Source organism: Struthio camelus, chromosome 6, assembly GCF_040807025.1.
Source record: "Struthio camelus isolate bStrCam1 chromosome 6, bStrCam1.hap1, whole genome shotgun sequence".
NCBI lineage: Eukaryota > Metazoa > Chordata > Aves > Struthioniformes > Struthionidae > Struthio > Struthio camelus.
The window spans coordinates 31,008,036-31,032,857 of NC_090947.1; the positions used below are offsets into that span (position 1 = coordinate 31,008,036).

Consider the following 24,822-nt stretch of genomic DNA (forward strand, 5'->3'; position numbering starts at 1 on the left):
AGACTGTGCCAGCTGGGGCAACCTTTCAGGAGTTACTGTGTGCCTCTCCCAGGGGCTGCCTCTGGATTTCCAGTGGAAATCAGTAAGCCAGGAGATACAGGGGGAGAAGAGAAGGAGATGGCTCATGCTGACATTCAGGCTAGACAAGAGCAGGGTGCACAGGAGGAATTTGAAGGCACAGCCTCGAAGTCCTGCATTTGGAGCAGAGCTTTGGGAAATCTCTCAGTTCACCTCCCTCTCTCAGAAAAGAATCAAATACACGTTTTTTTTTCCATGATAACTGTCTAATTTGCTCTTAAGGACAAGTGATGGGGTTTCCACACCCTGCCCGGATAAATTCTTGCGTTTCTTTCAAAGAAAGCAAACAGAATACAGAATTAGCCTTCGCATATCCCGTTAAAGTGTGGCTAGACATGGAGTGTTAGCTGATAGTAAAATCCTCCATTAAGAAACTTTTTTTTTTGTTTAAGTTATTTCCTTGGACTTGACTTCAACTTTCTGTAAGACTTCAGTTAAGTCTGATTGTTTATGTGATTGTGCTCCAACTCATCCAATTTCCAACTAGGGAGAGTGTTCCCTTTGCACCTAATGCTTCTAGGAAGGAGTCTTATTCTGGCCCATTCTTTACCGGGTAATGGCAGTAACTGAGTACCGAGCTGTACATTAATACTCTTACACATCTGTTTAAACAGAAGTATTTGCATTACTGCAAACAATAGTTCATGCTGCAGACCAAGTCAGTATGCCGGGAAGCAGAACAGGATACTTCTAGAAAGGATAATGGCACATCAGCTAAAATGAAGCAAAAGCACGTATCAAAGAGAGTAGCTAATTAGCTTAAAAAAAATACACAATGCCCCAACAAGTTATCATTTCAAAACATGACATTCATGAATGCACTCTAGAGAAAGCAGGAAGGAGAGACCTAGCAGAAAGAAGTTTTTACTGATGGGGGGTGAAAGAGTTGTTCTGCCGAGAACCAGTAAATTTTTTGAGCCTGGAAACACTAGCATTTCCATAGTCCAGAAGAGTAGTTACCTTTGGCAGATTTGGGGAGGGGGTGGAACTGATGCTAATTCCTTTCGGAAGGGATTTGTTTATCCTCTGTTTTGCTATGGGTACTAAAAGGTCAGATTCAGCCTCAATCCCAAGCATTGTTAGCTGTTTCTCATTGCTTCCAGGCCACTCAGATCATGAAAACTAAGAATAACATTACAGCCAATATGCATGTTACTTCTGAGGACGTCTGACAGCCTCAGGAAGAGGAAACATCCCTCTTGGACACCTGGCAAGAATGCATTATAAATCGAGACCTACATGCATCTGAGCTAAAATTCAAGCGAAATTTGTGAAGTCATGCTGCAGTAATCACTTATATAGAAGAATATTCATTTGGAAGTTGGTGATTTGCCAGCGGTGATGCAGTAAACTTGAAGGTCACAAATTCACCCAGAAAGCAAAAAATAAAAAAAAAATAAATCAAAAAAAATATTAAATGTATTCCATGACAAGTTAAAATTTTTGAAAAATAAAGGATCACAAAGAAGATAAAAGATAAGAAAAATGTAGAGATATTCCTGTCCTAATGATAAAGCTCAGAGCGTTTACTTCCTCAAGTGAGTACTGAGGCATTATTTAGAATTCTGGATTTGTAATTTACTAATAGTACTGCAGGGCTACATGTTAAAAGCTGATGATAAGGTATAGTTATCAACATAGTACGGAACTGAAGAATCATCCTGTAACTTAGTATCCTCCTAGTTGGATAATCCTAATGTTTAGCAGCTCAACAAATCTCCTTCTTAATTTTTAAATAGAAAATAAAAGACTCACTTGCAACCCAAAACCATAAGCCTTACGAAGCACCTATATTATATATTTTAACAACAAAAAAAATAAAGCTGACCGTGTCTCTGATCAAAAGAAACAATTGAAAAATTAACAGCACTATACAACAGATTTTTAAACAGTTTATTAACATGCATGCACATGCTTGTTTTTAAAGAATGTCTTTCAAAGGAAAGTCATTAAGAGATCAAAGTCAGGGAACAGCTGTCTGCAAAAATATGGGGATAAGTTTGAGGCACACAGCCTCCAAGCATTTCTAATTTTTCCAGTGCTCTTTCCCTACTTCTAAAAGCTAAGATAGTATTTGAATACATATAAATATATATGAATATATATATATATGAAATATGATATATTCTATCTTTTTGCAGAAAAAGTTTGCAAATAATTAAAGGGCCTATTTAAGCTATTCAGTTACATGAAACACCTATTTCTTGATACTGAGAGCTGCTTTAGGTCTCATGAAAACCAAATATTCAATGCAGAGACTCAGCACAGACCACCTTAATAACTGAGAAAGTTCAGAGTAGGCCTGAGGAAGAGGACCGTATGGCACCGGGAAACAGAGGATCCTGGGACAATAAGATATTTGGGGCCCTGTAGTCTCAACAGACAATTGTCCAGAGAACAGCTCGGTTCTTCCTCAAAGTCCTCTCTCTTTGCACCTACTTTTGATACTGTAGTCAGGACTTTTGTTAGGACCATTCCAAAGAAGATTCAGGGTATGCGTTGCTCCCGTGCAATTGTTTTTGCTGATGAGGACGGCTTAAAAATTGGACAACATTAGCACTAACTCATAAAATTGACACCTGAGGTCAGAAAAGGTACTGGAGCAACCAAAAACAAACGCTACTACAGTTTGAAGAAAGACATTTCTGATTTAACTAAGCTGTATTAGTATGTGAAATATTTCTGAAGATTTCTCTAAAGTTTTGCTCTCTGCAAAGCAGGCCCACAAGAACCTCAAATATTAGTAGAAATATCTAGAGTATAAGAACTAAGTGAATCCTGAAATCAGCAGGAGGTTTTCTTATTTAGGGGACCACAGAACCAAATCCTAAGATCCCATCTAATAGAAACAACAAAAGCTTTACAAATAGCTTTCTTTATGAAAGCTACAGTGGACCACAATTTTCAGTTGCATCCTGATGTCAAAGGATTTGATAAGTTACTATGTCCTCTGGCATAATTAGAATAAAGGGACTTTCAGAGAACAACGCTGGATGCAGGTAAGATTTTTTTCTTGTTTTATTCCTGGAAATCTGAGTTCATAATGTTTTTTTTACAGGATTGGCACCAAAGGATTCCCTTTGCTACTTATCAGTGGTAGCATTCAATATTTTTTTGCCTGCAGTACATTAATGTTTAGTAGCTCAGTGCCAACAAAAAGAGTGCTATAAAAGTTAATAAAACCCCCACAACAAAAAGCATGTATGGAAATTACATCCAGCAAAACTTTGCAAGAAGGACTAAATAATAGAAGAAGTACAGCTACACTGAAAGCAAACGAGCACAGAAAAAAATTAGAAATGAAAGAAACAAGGAGGAGTCCTCTACAAGGAGCTCTGCCAAGCAGTGTCTGGAAACAGGGAAGAAGGCCCCTTGGTCTGAATAAATACAGAAAGATGCTGATCTCCTTAAACCAAAAGCCTTCATTAACATCATTTCCACTAACACCTATTTTGTTTAACATTTGTCAATTTTTCTAGTTTTAATTTTCAAATGTAGCTTGGTTTTCACATTCATTGACCTGTTCTTTCTGTAAGGAATCAAAGAAAAGGACAGCCAGTGTATTTTTCATAGTTCATTCCTCCTACTTTTGATGCTCCCGCTCTGCGTAGCCTGTTCTTCCCCAGGTTGGAGGGCCAAAAGCCTAGTCCACCGAGATTTTATCTCTGACCGAAAAGCAATGCTCTCTGAAGAATGGACTGCCCAAGAGCACGATGTCCTGCTTCACAGGACTCTCCTCATCCCTCTGAGAAAATATTCAGAGATTAGAAACAGTGTTTTAACAGCAGGTGGGAGGGGAAGGTAACAATCGTGCAGGCAAACACATCCGTGTGCAAGTTGAGAGGATTTTATGCTAGCTCAGGTGTTTGGCTCAGTTCCATTTACCATCTCATACACCTCAATATGCCATAGAGGCCTAAGGAATCAATGTTTGCAGCAGATTTTTAAAGAAAAGGTCATGTATACAAAAACGAACTAGCCCCCAAACGCTCGCCAGTTAAACATCCTGTGTTCCTCTCTCACTCCTGAATGTCAGCTCTGCTAAATAGCAAACATAAGGGACAAGGCTCCCGCATCCCGCATGTGCCTCTTTGCCTCCTCTGGGGAAGTGCAAGGAAGTGAGTGCCTTTAGCCTTCCACAGCCAGATGCAAGAACTCATTTTTGAGGTAGAGAGAAACATTCTTGGTCCCTTGTACATGCCCAAACAAAAAACAAACAGACCAAAAAATTTGATCTACCACCTAGAAATTGAGGTACCCTTGAAATCCAATAGAAAAAAGGCTGAATAAGACTTTAAAAAGGTCTGAGCAAAAAGGCAAATTACACGGAGCAGCTCAGAAGTTTTGTCGGATGCCTGGGTAACACTGAAGGGCTGCAGCTGCAACTTGCCACAGCAAGGACATTTTGACAGAGGAAACCATTTATGCAGCTTAGTAAGATATAGATGCATTTGCTCAGACAACAAGAGACTGAGTGGGTTTAACAAGCAGGATAATAGCTCAGGATGTCATTTTGATCTGAATACATAATTAAAAGGGATCAAGAAAAGGCTCAGGTTTAGAAGTGGCCTTGAATATCTGCAGTCTAATTAAGATTGATTTTGTCAATCACTAGGCAGAACATGAGACTTGTATTTGCACTTGGTTTCCAGTAAAACATATCAGCTGCTTAGACATCAGCATAGCTTCTACAGCCATTAGCCATACAGAAAATATGGTGGGTTCAAGCCTAGCCTAGGACAGCTATATACGAATCCTATGGATTGCTATCTTTTACCTTTAGATTACTCATGACAAGTCCAATCAATAAGGCTTGTTAGCCTGAGGCTTAGAAGGGCTGTAGCTATTTTTTTTCCCTCTTAGCCTGTATGCGTAATGTGATAGGGCAATGAAGAGGCTCAAATGAAACATTTTGTTGTTTATGACAATATCAATCAATGCACTCTATTACCAAATGAGTTAAGTAGCACTGCAGTAACAGGCTTTTCTGCTGTAACTTTAAGTTTTTAAAAATTGCACAAAATAGTGATATTGATCTGTCCGAGCCTACTGCCGTTTCATTACAATTCATTCATGGTGGAACAGACAAACAGTGAGTCCCTTCTACCACTGTCCCCAGATTTATATAGCCACAAAGCTAGACTCATATAATTTAAGCCTTTGAAGTTCAGAACTGTGATTCTAAACCTCTCCTGCTTAACCTTGGAGATCCCTAAACTCTTTGACCATTTGACGCAGAGGTTCCTCAGTTTCCTACAAATCTGCTTCTCTGGATGCCCAGGCCCATAAGCCTAAGCAGTCAGCTACTTTGCTGCTGCCTAACCTTGGATGTAATGAAAGTATCAGAGCTATCGTTGCACTTGGTGTTGTTATAAAACTAAGTAGCCACGAGAAAAGACCGTAACATAACAAGCAACAGGTTACCTTGGAAACAAAACACCTCTGTTCATTTGGAAATGAAGGACTTGGGTTCAGCACTATCCTCAGCTGGGCCAGGTTCAGTTGGTATCTTATCTGTAAGAACACTAATCATGGAGCAACCGTCTTTCTTGCTGTTCTCCACTACTCCTAAGAGGACTACTTCATTCTGAAAATAAGGATGCAAGGCTCACAGGGCCACCTGAAGAGAGCACAAGAGGGAACCTGAACACAGCCACTCACCTTGCTGCAAGCAAATCTCAGGACATGAGGCATCTGGTGTCAGTCAGGACTAGTTTAGAAGTGACACAGCTGCATGGCAGCAGTGCAGGGGTGTGCTTTGATCCCTGAAGGAGGTTTGAAGCATGCCAAGACCTAGAAGGATGGCCCAAGGTAGCCAGAACTATACAGCTGCCTAGAAATGAAAACGTATGAGATTTGAGGGATACAAACACTGGGATTTGGGTTTTTAGCCAAGTAGAAAGAATACAGGGAAACTTCAGCCTAGCTGTCAAATGTGAAATACAATGAATCCATTTATATAACCGTTCACTTGAAAGCTGGTAGGTGTAATTAGGCCAGGAAGGTTATGATTAACATGTGATAAAGAAGGGTGCCTAATTAGAGCATTTACAACAACTTAATGAAAGACAGGCCATGACTCACTGTCTTTGGACTAAGGCTTTTAGACGTCTAGGCCTGACTGCACTGCTATTTCATCAGTGACACTGCAGTGTTTTGCTCATTCCTGTGCGTGTTGCTGCCCAAAGAAACCTGCCGGGCCCATTTGATGCCACAATGAGTTTTGGGCCTGAATGCATGAGGGTCATACCATAGACAGAATATCCAACATTTGATAAGCAGCTTGTCCCACCATCCATAGGGAAAGCATATACAGAAAACATAGCTACAGATATAAAGTAATGCCAGACCACGAGAAACCAAAGGAAGTCTAAAGTATTCAGGTTATCTGTATGAAGAGTTTTTGTTTAAATTTGCACCAGCGCGCATTGGCCCACTGATTTGCCTTTTCCTATCGCAGGAGAGCTACCATAGACAAACGTTATCCAAGTCTAAGGCGTCAAGCTGATAAATGTTCTAATCACCTTCTATTACGAAATGAGAAACAAAAAGGAAAAAGAGGAAAAACTAAGGCTTTGAAGGTGCCTTGCTACTTGCAGTAAAACTATCACAGCTAATTTTGAATGTAATGTTTTCTATGTATTTAATATTCTAGCTACTTTCTTCAGTAGTGTCATAGAAAACAAAGCCAATGCACACCTTAATGTGCCATTGTGTAATGGCACACAAGAATTTAGCTATATACCAGGACAACCACCAGTAGACCTTAAGTGTGCCTCTTTCTTTACACAACTCAAATCCAATAGGGCTTTCAGTTTGGAGGAGTGGGGGACAAGAGGGGAAAAGGGGCAAAAATATTTTCTGTTAGCTACAATGCTATGAAACATGAAGTCTAAGATAAAATGGGTTTATAAACAAACAGGGATTTGGAGGCCATGAAATCAGTGAGAATTTTGCTTGAATGATAATATTGGGATGTGGACAGCCACGGGAAGGCTTTAGTGGGAATAGAACCAAATACACCAGCTGGGCCTCCTGAATTCAATCTAATTTGACCACTGAACATCCAGCTTTTGTACAGATAAAATGTTGGGGGCAGAGGGTCTCTGAAGCGTGGCATAGGCAGAAACTTATCTTTAGGCACCCACTGAAAGGGTCTCTAAAGGGGTAGTGTAGGTGTCTTCTGTGTGTTTTTTTTTTTTTAATCTGAAAGAATAAACATTGCAATTAACAGTAAGGATTACATTAACATAGAACTGACTTTGTTTGCATGTATGTAGCTAGAAAAAAATTTCCTTCCTTCCACTTCCTCTTTTACAACTAACTGTATGAAATAAGAGCCTGGACTGAGTCCAAGGGACTACACCAATTATGATAAATGGCTAAATTTGTGAATATGTAGAGTCAACTGATCATCACATAATTGCTTATATTCCTGAGGCTATGGTAAAAGTGTGGCAACAAAATCATCGTTATTTTCATCACAGTAATTATAAATCATCATTGTCGCATTTTTCCAGACATGGCTGGACTAATGCCACCTGAAATTCTGCTCTCCCTCTCTATCTCAGATTTGCTTTTCCACTCTCCTATAGGTAGGTATGTATTTATATATATGTGTTCATACACACGTACACACACACAACTGCCATGCATGTTTGCTGATAACTCTTCAAACATCTGTGCACCTTTAATTTCAAAAGTTTATTCCTTGCAGATCACTATTTCTGTTAACCTTTATAGTGACATATGCTTTGTCACATACACATCTTTCTTCCGCTGAAATAGCACACATTTTACAAAACTATAACTGAAGCATCCAAGGATTATAAATTTAGATACCATCGTAAGCCTTTAGATAATAAGGCTAAGCACTAAAACTTGACCTCCATCTTAAAAGAGTGAAAAGGAAAAACAAAGGACGGTGGAAGTTAAGGCCTTACTTCATGGGAATGAGTTGCTGCAGTTCTTCTTATTTAGACAGCAGATATGTGGTTGCTTCCAGCGAGTCTGACCAGCCACATAACATACAGAAGAGCAAAACACTATGACAGATAGATAGTCTGATAGGCAGAGAAAAGGTTTTCCAGAAAGCAAGGGGAAAAAAAAAAACTTCATTGTAAGTGACAAAACTGAAGTTATTAACTTTTAAGTTCAGCAAGTATATAATTGTATACTCTCTACTCTAAAATATGTTATTTTCAGTACCTAATTACAGGTACGGGATGAAATCTTGGCACCACTGGAAATTCTATTATAGAACTGTTTAGAATCAACATTTCAGATTTTCTCATTTCCAAATTATGCTTCATGGCTCATTCTGTAAATACAAATGCACAGGTTAAGTGCTCGTATGTTTGCCAGATCACAGGCTAAAATTCTTATTCATCTAAGTAGTTACTTGTAAATGAATAAGCTCACAGATTTCAAAAAAAGCATCTTTTGAAGTTGGTTACTACTTCATTTAAGTGGAGGTAGCAGGCAATATTGATAACCTTACAAAACGTGAGAAGTTCTTTTGTATCCTTTCCACTTGAGAATTTCCACAAAGAAATTAATCTGAATGTTACATGAAACTAAAGGCCATCTTAGTTTAATCTTTCCTATCCTTTTCATTACAACATATCTTTACATTTGGAGAAATGACCAAAACAAAAGCAGTCTAATGTTTGAAAAATACCATTATCTCTATACTTTAATAGAATCTCTATAGTGAGTTTTCTCTGTGTATTTCAGGAAGAAGTTTTGCTTAGAGCAGAGTTTCAACTACCATCAGTTTAAACACCCGTACCAGAAGAGCTGTTATCAATAGAAAAGTTAGCTCACATTACAGCTGCTTGGAGTGGCTTCAGAGAGTCTGACATTAATGCATTTTGCTCTTTTCTCTTTCTATGAAAAAGTGCTCATTTTTTGTTCTCCTTTATGCTTTTCATATTTAAGCTCCTTCACCGACACTAGACCATGAAATTGCCCATACCTCTTAGGAAGTCTCTGTACCACATCGCTAATACTATGTCAATTAATTATTATCACGTATGGGTTTGATGAGAACGGGGAGACGAAGATTGTAATGTTAAAGCTGATCTGTAGCGTACATAGAAAGAACTGTGTTTAGTCACTTGCGGAGAAGTGATGCCTATCTCACTTATGCTTCAGTGTGTCAGCTCCCCCCCCCCCCAGTGTTTTAAAGAGTGTGTATGCCTTATAAACTGGACAGTTGATACCATCTGACAAATTCTGTAAGTTTTGAATAAAGATCTAACCATAAATAACCCTCCATGTTGATTTCTTACTCAGTTCTGTGAAATATGGGGGGTCTTCTCACTGCTTAAAAACATCTTCACAGCAGTAGCTTCTACCTATCAGAAAAGACTTCTCACTGTTCCACACAGTGAGATCATACATGAACTGAAGTCCTCTGGGTACCTCTGTGGACCTCATGGTATAGCCAGATTCTGCAAAATAAGATTATTTGTTCCAAAAAGTAGCACTTTGGACCACGAAGAAAAATTGCCAAACTAGATTGATCATAACCTAAGAGCAGTATCCCTTCAAGCTTTCAGCCTTGCTGAAACCATAACTGATACGTAAATTACCCTTATAATGACATTGATATGTAATATAGTACTTCCAAACCTGCCATCAAGAAATACAAAAATAGCAAAAGATAGAATAGATGAGTTATTAAAGGAGTTAAAGTGAAATTAGAGAGAAAAAGGAAGAAAAAAAAGGTGAGGGGGGAAGAGCATGAGTAAGAAAAGTTCTGAAGACATCCTTTGCATTCAGGCTGGTAATGAAATTCCCTCCTTCTACAAGGGAATGCAGAGTATTTCCAGTGTGCCCAGAAGCTACCAAACACATGACCTCCACAACCGTCACATTTTAAATAATTCAGTTTCCCTAAAGGTAAGTATCTTTTTCGCTTTCTTCCTGTATATGACTCCCACGCAGAGTGGAGCTCACAATTTCTATAGATAGCAGGTTAGGAGAGCACATCTGAATGCTTTCTCCCTACTGTAGTATCTAATCTTGAGGTTTACTGTCAACAAGAAGCTACTATCTGTAAACATGTCAGTCATGGACTACATGACTCCTATAAAAATCACAAACACTAGAAGTTTTCTCAGCTATTCTACCGGGATAGCTTTTGCTGTGACTGGTTGAACCTCATTACGGTTTGGTGGGTATCATTTGCCAGCACAATATGCTCTCTACAGAAATTAGCTACCCACTTTGGCTGTCTGCATTGGCATAAAGGACTAAGAAACTTGGGAAAGGATCTGACTCTGCTTATACCTGACAATATTGTTCTCAACATCCAAAATATGAAAGTTCTGGATTTGCCTTCCAGTGAAAACAAAACCATGAATGGGCAATGTTTATTAGTACAATAAACCCAAATCTTCTTCAGAATAAATCATTTCTGGTTTTGTTTGTGTGCTTGTTATCTCATAACACGAAACAAACTGAAATTAGAAAGTTTAAAGAAATTAGAGAGTGCTTATAAAGGACCACATATTGGATGCACATAAAAGCCTGTGTTTATGCATTCTGAGACACAAATTAATAACAAGTAAAACTGCCTATTGTAAAGACATGTAATGAAGATAATGACAGATGCTTGAACAACGATTCCATTGCAAAACAACTTAAAAGCCATAAGGTTAAAATTTCTCTGGGGAAAACAAAAATGTACGTGCTTTAGAAATCTAGAAATTGCTTTATGGGGAAAATACTTAAGAGTGCCCTCTCTGGAGGGCAAATATTTTCCCTGAAGACCCAACTGATGCAAGAACGCAACACCTGAAAGCATTGTCAGGCTGGATATGGCAGAATGGAAACCTTTTGAAGGTCGCAGGTCTGAGAAGTAATATTGCAAAGCTTTGCAGGAACTGAAGAGATCATCCAAACTTTGCTCTTCCTTTCTTTCAAGACACAGACAGTTATGGAAAATGGAAGTCTGACACAACCAGGAGACTGCATACCATGGGTTCTTTATGTATACAGCTTTTCTCAACACATCACCTTTGTTCTTTGTTAACCGAGGCTGGGAGGTTTGGCCGGGGAGGAGACTGTGGTTTTGTTGTTGTTGTTGTTTTTTTGTTGTTTTTAAGCAAAAACTGTTTCAAGCATTTGATGTGGGCAATATCTAATGGTGACCAATTCCATGGCCATTCCTAAATTTCCCAAGTCACTGAGATAATTCACTCAAGTACACAGGTACCAGAAATGAGAATCACTTCATTAGCCATACGGATGGCACCAGAGTCATATAAATCAGCGCTCCAGGCTTCAGCACCAAGTGAGTCAGCAACATGTAATGATGCACTCGTTTCAGGGCCAAGTGAGACGATGCCAAGGCAAAGGCTGACTGTGGTGCTAGCATCAACCCCACCAACCTCTCCCTGTCCAACATCCTTTCAGTCTGTTCATGTTTAATATCGGTGGAAAGGAACAGATGCCAAAGTAGCTGATGTAGTGGTTCTTTGCTCTCACATAAGCATCAAGTTTCACTAACACTATTTGAGGAATCTGTCTGCCTCCATAGGAACTTGGATCTACATTTCCTGTCAAAAGGCCAATACCAGAAAGTTGCTTTCAAAGATAATGATACTGCAAGTAGCTTTAAAATTTGAGACCAACTTTCCTGTTATAAAAATCTTAAAACTCAGTTTCCCAGCTTTTTGGATGCTTCTGTTTTGAAGACAGAGCAAATATTAATGGGAAATGGAATACAACTTTTTCTTAAGCAGTGAGACTTTTCACGGTCATCATTTAAAGGAAATAGCACTTTACAAGGAGACACGAGCAGAGACCCAGCGTCTTCAGAGAGGATGAATCTTAGAGTATTGGCTCTCTCCTGACTAAACACTATTTGTATTTACTTACTAGGTAATAGACTACAGAAGGCTTTTCAGCAGGCGTTATTGCTATGGCATTTCTTTGTTTCTCTCTTTTTAGCAGAAAAGTATTATTCACTGGGTACACATGCACTATAACTGGAATCCAAATGCTTTCAGACAGGACTCGAAGGAGAGCACTAAACGGCTGCAGACCCGCTCCGAAGAATGAAGTACAGAACAAAGCACTCATCTGTGCCCAAAGACTACCACGAAAACCCCATCTTGGGTCTGACATGGAGAGCGGAGGACACTCAGACTAGACATTTAGGAAGTCTCCTGATGTCAGTGAGACAGTAAATTGGAATTAGAAAAACTGAATCCAGAAGCCAGACTGCATTTTCATTTTGATGCCGCTGTAAAACTCTGCCATTGCAAGACACTGCTATTCTTCCCCCAGTGTTACCAAATAAAAGATTTTAAAGCATCAGTTGGAATAAGCTATCATCCCAGTGCCATCAGAAGGTACCTACACCTCTTGGATTGTGGGGATTTATTGAAGGAGATTATATAGAATTGCTAGGCATTGCTAGAATTGCTTTAGTCTTCAAAAAAATTCCCAAGTTGAAGATATAAAGTTCTTTTGGAGCAGCTTTTTAAATTATCTGGCCCAAGTTTGGATGCTTGCTTGATTTTGTATCAAGGCACAGACCCTCCAGAGGCAGGCACGAGGCATATTTTAAACTGATAGCTCTAATTTCCAAATGGAAGTTGCTGTAAATGAAATCATTATTTTTGAGAACTGAACCTAAACATGAAATACTCTGAGGCAGCCAGTCTTTCCACATAAATTCTCCAAAGCCTACCAAACCTCATCTCAGGAAAACAAGAATCTGCTCTGGGGAAGACTTGTCCATTCTCATCGCTGGTGTGGGAGTCTGCATATTTAAAATAAAAATAAGTGACGCACATTAAGTGTTCCCTGAGCACAGCAGGGACTAGATTTTATTCCTTAGCTGAGTCTCATCTCCCGTCCAAGTTGTAAACGTATATATATGGAACCTTTTATGTTTCTAGGACTGTATTTCCACCCCCTCCCATGAATATTTATTCCCTGAAAGTTCTTCAAGTAATACTGCTTAAGGATTTACACTCTATCTTGGTTTGCTCACACTATTTTGTCTTTGATTGCTGACTCCCCTAACATAAGCCAAATCCTGCAAGACTGCTACGCGTAGCTCTCCCAAAGTGCCAGATGCATATTAAAAGCTTCACGGTTAAGTTGTATTTCAAAGAAACAAGGACAGTTGTATTTATTCTGCTGATATCAATTTTTGTTCTTATTTTCTGGAACCTCAAGGGAACTTTTAAGGACTTCTTTTCTGTTCACTCTCGCTCAAGAGAAACAACTTTGAGAATTAAAAATAAAGTCAGCATTATGACCTTCAGGATGACTAGAATATATTTTTATTTTTTAAATTCTCATGTAAACTTGGAAGTGACTGAAAGAACATAAAGCACGTATTTGTAAAGGCAGAGTATTAAAATGGGTCCTCCATACTAAGAATATACTTGTATTCATTTTTAAGATATCAGTAATTATACTGATTCTTCACTTTTTAAAATTAGGTAACGTATCCAATAAAATATGATATCAAATGTCTGATTTGTCCTCTGTTAGGCATTAGAGAAACAGCTTTTCTAGACTTGGAATATTCAAGTACAGACATTGACAGTTGGGAGAAAAAAATCTGATAAATCTTGCTTCCTAATGATAATAAAAACAAATATTTAAGCTCTTTCCACAAGTAAAAAAGTCGTCTCCCCTTAATCCTCTGAATAATAAATCCATCTTATGCTGAAACTAGCAGAAAAAAGAAAAGGAAAACAAAAATCTACAATGATTATTTCCAGCACTGCAGACAAGATGTTTCCTCTTCAGAATGTCTGGGTTGCTCTAAAGGCAACAAAATATCATTTGTCAAATAACTTAATTGGGAGGCTATCTGGATTATTTTAACTTTATTTTTAAGTCTCCTCAAGAAGAGTCTATGCTAACAGGCAGAATAGAAAACCAAAAGTTCCAAAAATGTGTGTACACATAACCACATAAAACACAATTAAAATACATCAGTTAAGTTTAGAAAAAAGAGTAACTGGTCCCTCTGCTCATCCACAAAAAGATTATGGGGTAGACTTTTAGCTGATGTATTTCTTTATCCTTATGGTTCTGGGATCCCTGAAGAGGAAGGATTCCCCATGACAACAGCAGGCTCTCGACCATGCCTTGAAGGAGAAACGCAGCCAAATGTCCATATAACCCAAGAGACTTGCAGAATACAAGCTTTGACAAACAATCAAAGAAGAATAAGATTTTAATGCATCAGAGTCCCCTGAAGCATAGAGGCCTATGCATGATACATGACTTTCTAACCCCCATCCTCTCATTGCCACTGTGCAAAGTTCCAATTTTTGCATAGAAGAAAAGGAAAAGTTTCTATGAACATAGCAGATTTTCAGGAAAATACCTCAGATGTGGTTTGTAAAGGCCCTTTTAGTGCTGATGGGCTTCTAGCAGCTGGAAACATTGAGAACATTAAGCCTCAAGTAACAAGCGTTACTCAGAAGCGGGATACAAATCTGCTAACTAAAGAGACAAGGAGTGGATGAGCAATGAGAGTAGATCCTTGGTTTCTGTTGGTATTGACTGAAGATGTAATGAAGCAAGTCTTTATTTCTATCTTAGGTACTAAAGCTACTGAGAAATTTGTCTTCCTTGCAAAGCAACTGTTTATAACTTGTTCTTTGAGCAACTGCAACTTCTTCCGCATCTGCTAGTCCATCACATTTAACAGTGGTCATTAACTACAGCTTTCTCTCTGTCTCCCTCCTCTGTCTCTTCTCCCTTTCAGGTATCATGGTAATTCTCTTTCTCCTCCACAATCACTTTCCAAGCTGCTCACCAGTTCATTAGCATATCTTAACACTAAACCTAGTGTCTGTATAATATCACTTTCCTTTGCCTACTCAATACTCTATCAATGTTTAATATCTCATTAAAATCCCATTCCTAGAGTGGTTTGCAATGACTTGTTTATAGCTTGCCTCTTCCTCTTACACGCTATTTCCAGTAGCCACAAGCTACAGGTTCCCGCTTCCCTGATCATGAATTTCTTGGTGTAGGAACTATTCAAAGTTTAGAAAGAGCTCAGAGTAAAATAGGTAGTGTTTTATATCAGTTACTGAAGATCTGAACCATTCAAGTCAAACCAGAAGAGCTGATAAGCTAGTGATTCATTTGAGTTAAACTCTTGGAGGAAAAATTTCTTCACTGTAAGGGTGACTGAGCACTGGGACAGGTTGCCCAGAGAGGTTATGGAGTCTCCTTCCCTGGAGATATTCAAAACCCACCTGGACGTGATCCTGTGCAATGTGCTCTAGATGACCCTGCTTGAGCAGGGGGGTTGGACTAGATGATCTCCAGAAGTTCCTTCCAACCTTGGCCATTCTGTGATTCTGTAATCTAAAACAGAATCAGCAGAAACGTCACATCTCAGCCGGAGGACAACTAGTGCTATTTTCTAGTTCAGGTTGTTAGCCAAGAGTTTTCAAAAGAATTTTACATCAAGGAGACTAGTGCTATTCTCGCTGGTCCTGAAGTGTACCAAGCTATTGCAGGGAACCTCATTAAGAGCTAAGCTCTGAAAGTACATCCAGCGCTAATTAACCGTGCTCTTTTCTGGAGTCTTCCCATCACACAGAAAGCTACTGTATGAGTGAAGGCCCTGAAAGCTCCCCTCTACTTCCCACTAAGAAGTCTGAGGATGTCAAGCCTTTCTCCTTGTACACTGAGCAGCTGATCTGACTGCTAGCAGGATGCCCACAGTACACAATACAAATAGAGCTTTTCATGTTCAAACCATTCCATCTGGATTTAAACAGGCTTTTTAAGAGGCTAAAGACTCCAGATCTCATTACCAACCCCAGAAGCCACTCAGTCCTGATCAATGTGACCCAGAAGGACTATGGAAATTAACACAAGCTTCACTGGGAAAATTGTAGAAGAAAAATATTTGCATATTTTATTCTCTAAAGGTTCTTTCTGGGTTGCATATCTATAACTCAGACTTTGCGTGGAAGTAATTCAAAGCATCAGGTAACTTCTCTCAGCAGCACTGCAGTCAATCTAACTATTATTGTTTCTGAATGGTTTTCAGCTGTGGGTGGATCAACTTTAGTGCTTATCCTGGGGACGTTTTTATTTGACTGATCTTTGTAAATTGTTTGCTATGAACAAATTAATGATGCACTTTCCTTTAGCAAAACAGCCTTACCATTTGTTCATTGCTTTACGCTGCTTTCTCATTTTAGTCCATTTGCAAATGGTCATTTGCTCACTAGAGGTGAAACTGTAAATGGATTGAAGTACTGCTTGTTCCATATTTATTTATAATTTGTAAAGACACCTATTTTTAGCTTCACATACCGTAGAACACAATACGCAAACAAGAATGATGACATTTGATCTACCAATACAAAGGAGTTGCTTGCAAAAATCCTCCATCTGAAAGGAAATTTCCACTAGTTACTATTCATTATAGTGTGCTGCCAATAACATGTACTCTCTTACCAGAAAGCTAGAAGGGAAAAGAGTGGCTTTGTGGCCATGACAGACATGTGCAGAAGATTGATGGCGGGTACATATGTTTTAGGGTTAACCTTCAACAGCAGTTTCACTCAGAACCATGCAAACCACTCTTTCTACTCTAATCCATTATAGCCAGCACTACTGATTCCCACATCATAGCTCCTATGGATAACATGAAGCAGTAGAGAGACAAGGTTGTACAGAAGCTCTAGGAAGTAGGAATGAGAAAAATTGTGGGACATTAAACAGACTTCTCGGCCTGGAGGGTTACAGATCATAGATAAATTTCAGGCAACTTGCAAAGGAACAGGATTGGGAGGTCAGTGAAGATAAGATTGACTGCAAATACCCACATTTCTTAGAGTTTTTCTGGGTCAGAGTAACCTGCTACCAGAGACCAAGCACAGAGAATTACTGAAGACATCATTGATGGGTATGAAGTTAACGTCAGCACTAAATTCTCTAGACTCAACCTTGATATCACTTTACAGTTAACCAACTATAAAGGCACACTGCGAGGTCACAGAATTCATGCAAAATTCAGTTGAAGGTAGGTACCTAATTCAGGTATTGCTATACTGAAGTGTAATTTGCAATCTATGTATATTCATTTTAGTCAGGCATAAGTCCATATAGAGTGCACTTCACAAAAAAAAAAAAAAAAAAAAAAAAGATATACTGGCACTTTAAATCATCTTCTCAAAGGGATAACTGACCTGGCAGTATCAACAAAAGACAGATTTTCTGAGAACATAAACAAGAGACTATACACAGATTTGCAGCCAGCCCTGTAAGCTAAACCAGAATCAGAAGCAAATTAGTAACATCCAAGCAACATCTCAGAATAAGATCTTAAAGTCTTAAATCGGAATAGTTCTAAATACAACAACAAAAGGCTAACGGTTCCATCTCCAAAAGCTGTAATAGCATAGGTCTTACAGGAGCAGTGATGGAAACCTCTGGAAAGCCTTGCACAGCAAGACGGAATTGCTTCCTTCATTCTTACCTAAAAGTAGCAATTGGACTGGAATTCCTCCCTTTTTTTGTTTCAGTTGGAGCAAAGCAAAAGACAATAATCCATAGATACGTACCGTTTAATATCTATTTGCTTGGCAATAATTACTGTGTACGGATCAAGTTAAATATATCTGAATACTTGTACAGTGGGAAGCATTATTACAAGACAAGCAGAAATTCAATCACTAATCCAACCAAATAATGCAGAACTTCTCCACTTTATGAAGAGTTTTGCTCTGGCCTTGCTTGGAGGACATTAGGACTTGGAGCTATACAGTACTTTAGAATAAATTGGACAACGATACATCTGACAAGAAGATTAACGTTCTAATCGTGTTCACGATAATTAGCTCGCCAAAACAATCCCACAATCATTATCCAGCTAGAGCAGAAATGGGAAAGTTTACTGCACTCCAGCAGATTTATAAGCCAATTAAAAGTGTCCCTCCTCTTGACTCCATTAGCAAAGCCTCTGGTTCAGCAAAAGCTCACATGCAAGCGTCTTCCTGTGGAAAGAGGCTTCAAGGAATCTTTATCACCTCTATTCAACTCCACCTCTTCCGCTCCCCTGAGAATGCCAAATTCCTAATACATCCTCATCATCCTGTCAACTCTCCAGGCTCAGACACCACCTGCAAAAAGCGGGACAGATGCTGTAGCATTTCTCCCCGGGTGAAGCTCTGTGTTGTACAAATCATGACCCATGACCATGGAGTCCAACAGTGGAGATACTCTCCTATCTTGTGACCTTGGGGCTAGGGCTCAGTCCTCCTTTCAACTCTTCCCTTCTGTAGGCAGTTAACAGTGGATGTATAAGTAGTTTTACCAGCTTCACAGTTCGATTGAACATATGTATTTGCACAGAAGATGAAGCATCCCCTTGCTATCTACACGATTTTTCCCTTTTATTGCCTTGCCACATAGTTTCATTATTCTAATATAAGAACGTTCTCTGCTACTCTTAGAATAGGTTCTCTTTATCTGTTTCCTAACTTTTCTTCTTTCAAAACTTTGACTAAAGAACATCTCTTTTCTCTTTTTCCTAGATACATTTATGCCTGCTCCCTCCCCTTTCCTTTGTGTCTTCCTGCATAATTGTGTTTTTCAGCTTTTAAAACTATTTTTCAATATAGATGGCATAAAAATTGCTATCTAAGATGAAATAGCATTGTATCACAGCCCACACTTCTGTCCCAGTAATATACACAACTTGGACCGACTCAAACTTGCGTATGCAGGTAAAGTAAATTCTGAATTATTCATCACTTAAAAAAACTGAAAAATCATTTCCTTGTTACAAGCAATAAGATTTATGCTTTATGTCTCCCAATCAATAGCTACTGTGTCCACACACAGCTGATTTATCCATATTGAAAATATAATTATAAGCCTAGTTTGCTCTGAACCACAGAGTCCTTTTGTAACAAGATTATTTAAATACAAATGGGGTTGGAAAATTGGTTTTAAATGGCTAATCTGTCTTGTCTTCCACTCCAGCTGCAGAATTTACTAACATCATAAACACAGGCTGAGTGAAAATGTAAGAGGTTTTCTGATTCTCCTTGCGATCTGTCTATGCAGCGTTGTCATTAACGGTGAAGCTGATGGGAGCTGTTGCGTGCCCTGAGAGGAGGATAATAAGCCTTGTAATCTCTATAAAGGGAAGGAGATTTTTACTAGTGATATGGTCACATACAGTGGTGTGTAAACATCTGTTTTATCAGCCCAGTGAACAATTTGGGTACCCAGGTCTCAGATGCGTTGAAGGTCATACGCAACATTTGTATGGGCAAAACCTACACCTAGACAGTTACAAACAACTCCTCGGGAACTCCACTTGCGATATGGAGTACCAGATGTTTGTGCCTGCTACCCGATTAGGAAGAGTTTCATCCTGGGGCAGATTTACCCAGGGATTATCAAGGAGATTATGGCCTTCCTGCCACCTCCATCAAGTCTGGCCAACGGCCCAAGACATGCAATGGGGAAAGGCTGTGCCAATAACCCTTTCTCCTCCTCCTCCTTCAGTATACTTCCAGACACCTGGAAATACCCAACAGCTTTGTCTTTGGAGCATGCAGATAAACTGACAGAAATTGCAGTTCAAATTTGATCCTGATCAGGCAGAGATTAAGGATTTCTGCCGGTTTTATGTTAACACACGTAGCGGTGGAAAAATTTTAAGATTCTGCTTTCATTCCAGTGAAGGAAAACAAATTAAAACCAAACACCAAATTTATAATTGAAATCAAACGTGTGCTTTGAAACCCAGGGTGCTTTTTACAGTACACGCTTATTTTTTGGATGGTTCCCCACATAGTTATACTACCTCCCGAAAGCAAGAAAGCAATAATTCACCAGAATACCTACATCCCTTCTACTGATGCATAATCTCCCCTTTCAACAGCCATGAACAAACAATGGGTTGTCACCAATGAGCAGTTTGTGCAAGACAAGCAGTAATGTCCTTACATCAAAGCATAAACCTCTAGCTAGTTTTACTAAAGTGGGAGCTATATCAGAGGACCTAATAGGTCCAACTCATCGCAATATTTTGTATTGATACATTAGACTTCACATAATGATCTCCAGTCAATAATTATTTAGATTTCACAGCCCCATGTAAGCTATGAGTCACAACGTTGCCCGCTTCTTAAGTTAGGAGCAGCTCAGTTTTCTGAAATAAAAAGCAGTAATGTAGGTACATTTCTAGCCCTTTTAGCTAAACACAGAAGCTTACAATGGAAATCTTAAAAAGCTCTAAGTCCTGAGGGACTAAGACAGCATTACGTCCCTGTCTTAAGGGCAGAGGAAAAAGCTTCAAAATTAAAGCTGCGGGAAAAATGTGTTTCCCACTTGACCAGCTGAGGTTTCTGAAGTGTTCAATATTCACAGTAAACAGTGATTTTAAGCCCCTCCACTCCGTCGCTGTGACTGAGAGGCTTCTCACAACCTGGTAACTTGCCATAGCAGACTCCCACCTTGAATTCTGCTTTTACAGACAAACTATATTAGCAACCCTACCCTCCCACGCCCCGCAAAAAAGATATGCGAGACAGTTCCCCTTGCTGATACTGTCCTGTCCATCTTGGGACACCTCGGTGTAGGCTACCCCAGAGAGCCACTTTGCTATCTGCGTAAAGCGATCCACTCTGCTTCCCTCCTCTAAGTGAAGGGCTACAGGTCTCTTCTGAGATGTGCGCAACACAGAATTTCTCTTAGAGCTATTGAATCAGTCAGATATTTAGGACAAGCATACCATGATGCTCGCTCTCACTTTATCCAGATGTCTGCCTTGTATAGAAAAACCTTTGAAATAAGGCTAGACAGCGTACTTTCATTTTCTTGGTTAAGACAAAGCCTAGGAAAAGATTACTGCCAACAGAACAGAAGCACCTCAGATTTTGACATTATAATTCTGTACACACTTCTGAAAGCCTCTTTGGCTTTCCTCGAGTTCTATTTTCATCTAGTGAAACAAATCCAAAAGTGCCACAAAAAAAAAAAAAAAGCAGCTTTCTTTTTAGTTAGAACAAAAATTTTACAGAAGTATCTCTTGAGCTACATTAATCCTGCAGGCAAGCATATAAGCTCTTAGGGGTTAACAAGACTTGCCAGTTTGGGCTGACTGTAAAGTCTAATGAAATGTCAAATCAGCCAACTTTGGATTTTTACCATCAGACTCTGCTGAAGAGTTGTTCCAATAATAAAGTTTGGTGATGCTTCCTAACAGACACTTCAAGCCCTCTGCACAGGGATGTGGAGCAAGTGCTTCTATTGGACTGGACTTTGGCTCATATCATAAACATGATTTATAGAAACTAATGTGCTGAGGGAGAATATCCAGCTCCTTCCTCCATGTTACCTTTTCCACACCCAAATTGTATTTCATTTTTCCTCAATTATATATAAAAACAATATCCTCCATAGATTATAGCAATTTCCATTAGAAAAATTTACAAAAGTTACCTCTCCAGAAGGAAAATCTCCAGATCTACTGAAGCTTTAGAGCTTGTGTCAGTTTGTTTTCCCAAATCACTTCTTATGTGATCATTTAGCAAAGCAAGAGAGTTCATGTTCTTGATAAATCCTGATATACTTTTAAATGCCCGCTATACATATTCCTGTTTTTGTGTGCAATATTCGGTGCCAGATCAGAAACTCACTAAACTGGATCCTTAGGGCATGAAAATCTGCTGTGATAAATTCTACCTGTTGTCTTTTCAAGTTTCCCTTTAAGGAGTAAACTTTACAAAAATAAAAGGGTCAAGGGTTTCCAAAAAAGAGATAGACTGAAGCATTAGACATGCAATCAAAATTTAACTTGTCCTAATATAAAATCTTAACAAGGCATGGAATTTTATCAGCTAAATAAACCTTTAATGATATTGAGTATGTGTAAAAACATCTGAAATTAGGATTTCAAAATTCCAGGGGCGGAAGCCTAGCCCCAGATTAAATAATTACTACAAACAGTTCAGAATAAAATTCTACTGTTTTCAATATAAAAAAGCATACAAGTATCTGAAAAGAGGCCAGCCTAATATAACTTTATAAGTGACAGGTGAAGCAGAGCTACACTTGACAACTTTATGACCATCTTTGGGCCAAAGCTGCCCTTCTAAAGGAAGAACAGCTTAATTAGCTTTTTCCCTAAAGCAAACTCACATTAAAGCAAAGACAGCGGGAACACAACAGATTTTAAAACCACAAAAGTTAACTCTCTGATACATGCATTCCCACTGCATAGAACATGCTCAGGAAAAAATTAAACAGCTCCTCTCACCTCTTTCTGCTGTAACCACAACTCTCCTCATTCATCATCATCATGTCTGGGAAGCAAAATCTGCTTTCTGACACAGCAGTTAACCAAGCTGTTAACCAGCGAAAAATTTAAGATGAAAACAGAAGTCTATTTGATCACCCTTAAACGTTTCATTTGATTTTCATCACGAATATGTTTTATTCACCCACATATACTGTCATGCTACCAAGGCCATTGATGCCCAGAACCTGAGAACAGCACAGAGAGGATGTAACAATTCACTAAGGTCATTCAGATGAAAGGAATAATGTTGAGCTTCTCCATCCACACCTGAAACGGAATTGCTACTGCATGCAGTCCTACAAACAGCACCTGACATGGCCATATATTGAACATGCGACACAGCAAGCTTCAAGGCTGCATTAAAGTTTTAGGAAAAGCCTTGAGCACTTTTAGTGCATCAGCTAAATCATCTCAGAAGTCATGCTGCAGCTCCAGCTTTCTGCAGCTGAGGAGCAATTTACCACCCATCTGCCCCAGCATGAGCTCAGCTGTTCTGACCAGCAAGTATGCATAAGGGACAGAGTTAATTTTTGTATTTCCCAGAAGTATGTAGGTGATTAGCCCCATTTGCCCTGATGTTCCTGAATCCAAGTCAGCCAGGCACAGAAGCATCCAGGTCATTTCAAGTGCCTTGAACAGCCACATAGTCTAAAAAACAATGTAGTCCTGAGGGCCTAAACCTGTATTGCACAATCAGTCACAGAATTAGTTTAGATCAAAACACCCGGTGCAGTCACTCAGGGCTGCTCTCTCACCACTACCGCATTCACCTAATCTGAAATTGAATCCATTTCTCCAAATACCACATTGAGCCTGAACCAGAAAGATCCAGGGCAAACATATGTACAACTCATCTCTTTGACTTAAAATAATAAATTAGGAGAAAAGTTCAGACCTACCCAGATGGTGTCTTCTTGTTTGTACTGTTTCCAGTTACGGCCAGTGTCGCTGAACATCAGCATGTAGCTGGTTACCCAGTCTGAGCTCCCGTATCTTCCTTGGGTAGCAACCGCAACAATCTCAACTCTGTCTCCTAGATCAATCTGGAGCCACTGCTGCTCACTTGAGTCAAGCGGGGACCAGCCACCAGCTCCTAAGAGAGATTGGAAGAAAATAATGTAGAGAACAAGGACAACACAAAAAATGATACTCTAGAAAGAAGCATCTTATTATTTCAGGTTATCACAGAGAAGTCTTTACTTCCTGAAAGTAAAGCTGCTCATTCATATTTTGGTATTAGGAAATACACTACCTGGTGTGCTGCTTCTAGGTTTTCTTACTTAACCTAAAATTCATAAGCAATTCTGAATTTCTAAGAAATTTCTAGGAAACCTAGTCTTTGTCAGCTAAACTAACGTCAGTGAGGATGACACACCATTAGCAGCAAAAATCATATCTATTCTCTCCTTAAAATTTTCGTGTAAATCGGGGAACGCTTATTTCTAACTTCAAATTTGCTTTGACTTTTTCTTTTTTGCTATATTTTGAAAGATATGCAAAAATCTTAGCTATTTTGATTTGTGTCCTATAAAGTATTTGACATAAGTGTTTCATTAGAGGTTGAAAATACACTTGAAATAATAGGTCATAAAGATGGACGTTAGTCAATCCAACAACTGAAAGGACTGCTTTCACATTGGAAAGTAACCTCCTTCCTTACACAAGATGCTTATTAAGTGAATATGCATTTTATCTTAAACAAAAGAACAAATAAAATCTTTATTAGGATAAATATGAGTTACACATTACCAACTTCCACGATCAAGTTCCCCATTCAGGAATGGAGACTTTAGGAGTAGATCGTGGAAGCTGATATTTCATAACTCATATTTGTCCTTGAAAAACATCTACCATCCCTTGAATTCTTCTGGAGTTTAAATAGGCCCATGATAACATCAAACCAATGAAGCACATAACTGCAGCTACTACTTGAATCCTAACAAATCACTACAATAATCATTATCTTATGCTTATAAAAGCAAATCCTGCTAGACTGGAATCTATTCTCTTATGTACCCTTGCTTACTCTTACACTTTTAAATTACAGACTATATTTTCGTTTGCCTTGTTTCTAATTGCACACTTGATTCTCTGTATACATTCAGCATTCACCTCAGCTTTACAAATAAGCAACTAATGTAGCTATGAAGAACACAGAAGCCATTAACAAAGTATCCGAAGTAGCAAACTTTCAGGCTGTCACCGCTCCTGCAACCCATCATCTTGTTTGTTTTGTCATCACCAGTGAAGTTTAAAAAAGCACTTCCATGCAATTGCAGTGAGTACAATTACATTAGGAGGAAAAGGGAAAATACAGAGTTGAGAATAAAGCACTAACAATTTCCTCATGTGAACTACGAGGGGGAATCTAAATACGTATTTCCAAAGAAGATGTGTCAATAACCTTTGGT

General features: G+C 38.9%; 1 protein-coding gene across 1 annotated transcript in view; it reads right to left on the minus strand.

The window, feature by feature from the left end:
* The window catches only part of CNTNAP5 (contactin associated protein family member 5), a 294,025-nt gene that overhangs the window by 192,777 nt on the left and 76,426 nt on the right, over positions 1 to 24,822 (minus strand). The window contains exon 3 of the mRNA XM_068948985.1: positions 23,311 to 23,504. Within this exon, the coding sequence (XP_068805086.1) occupies positions 23,311 to 23,504 (194 nt within the window). The remainder of the gene's footprint in view (positions 1 to 23,310; positions 23,505 to 24,822) is intronic.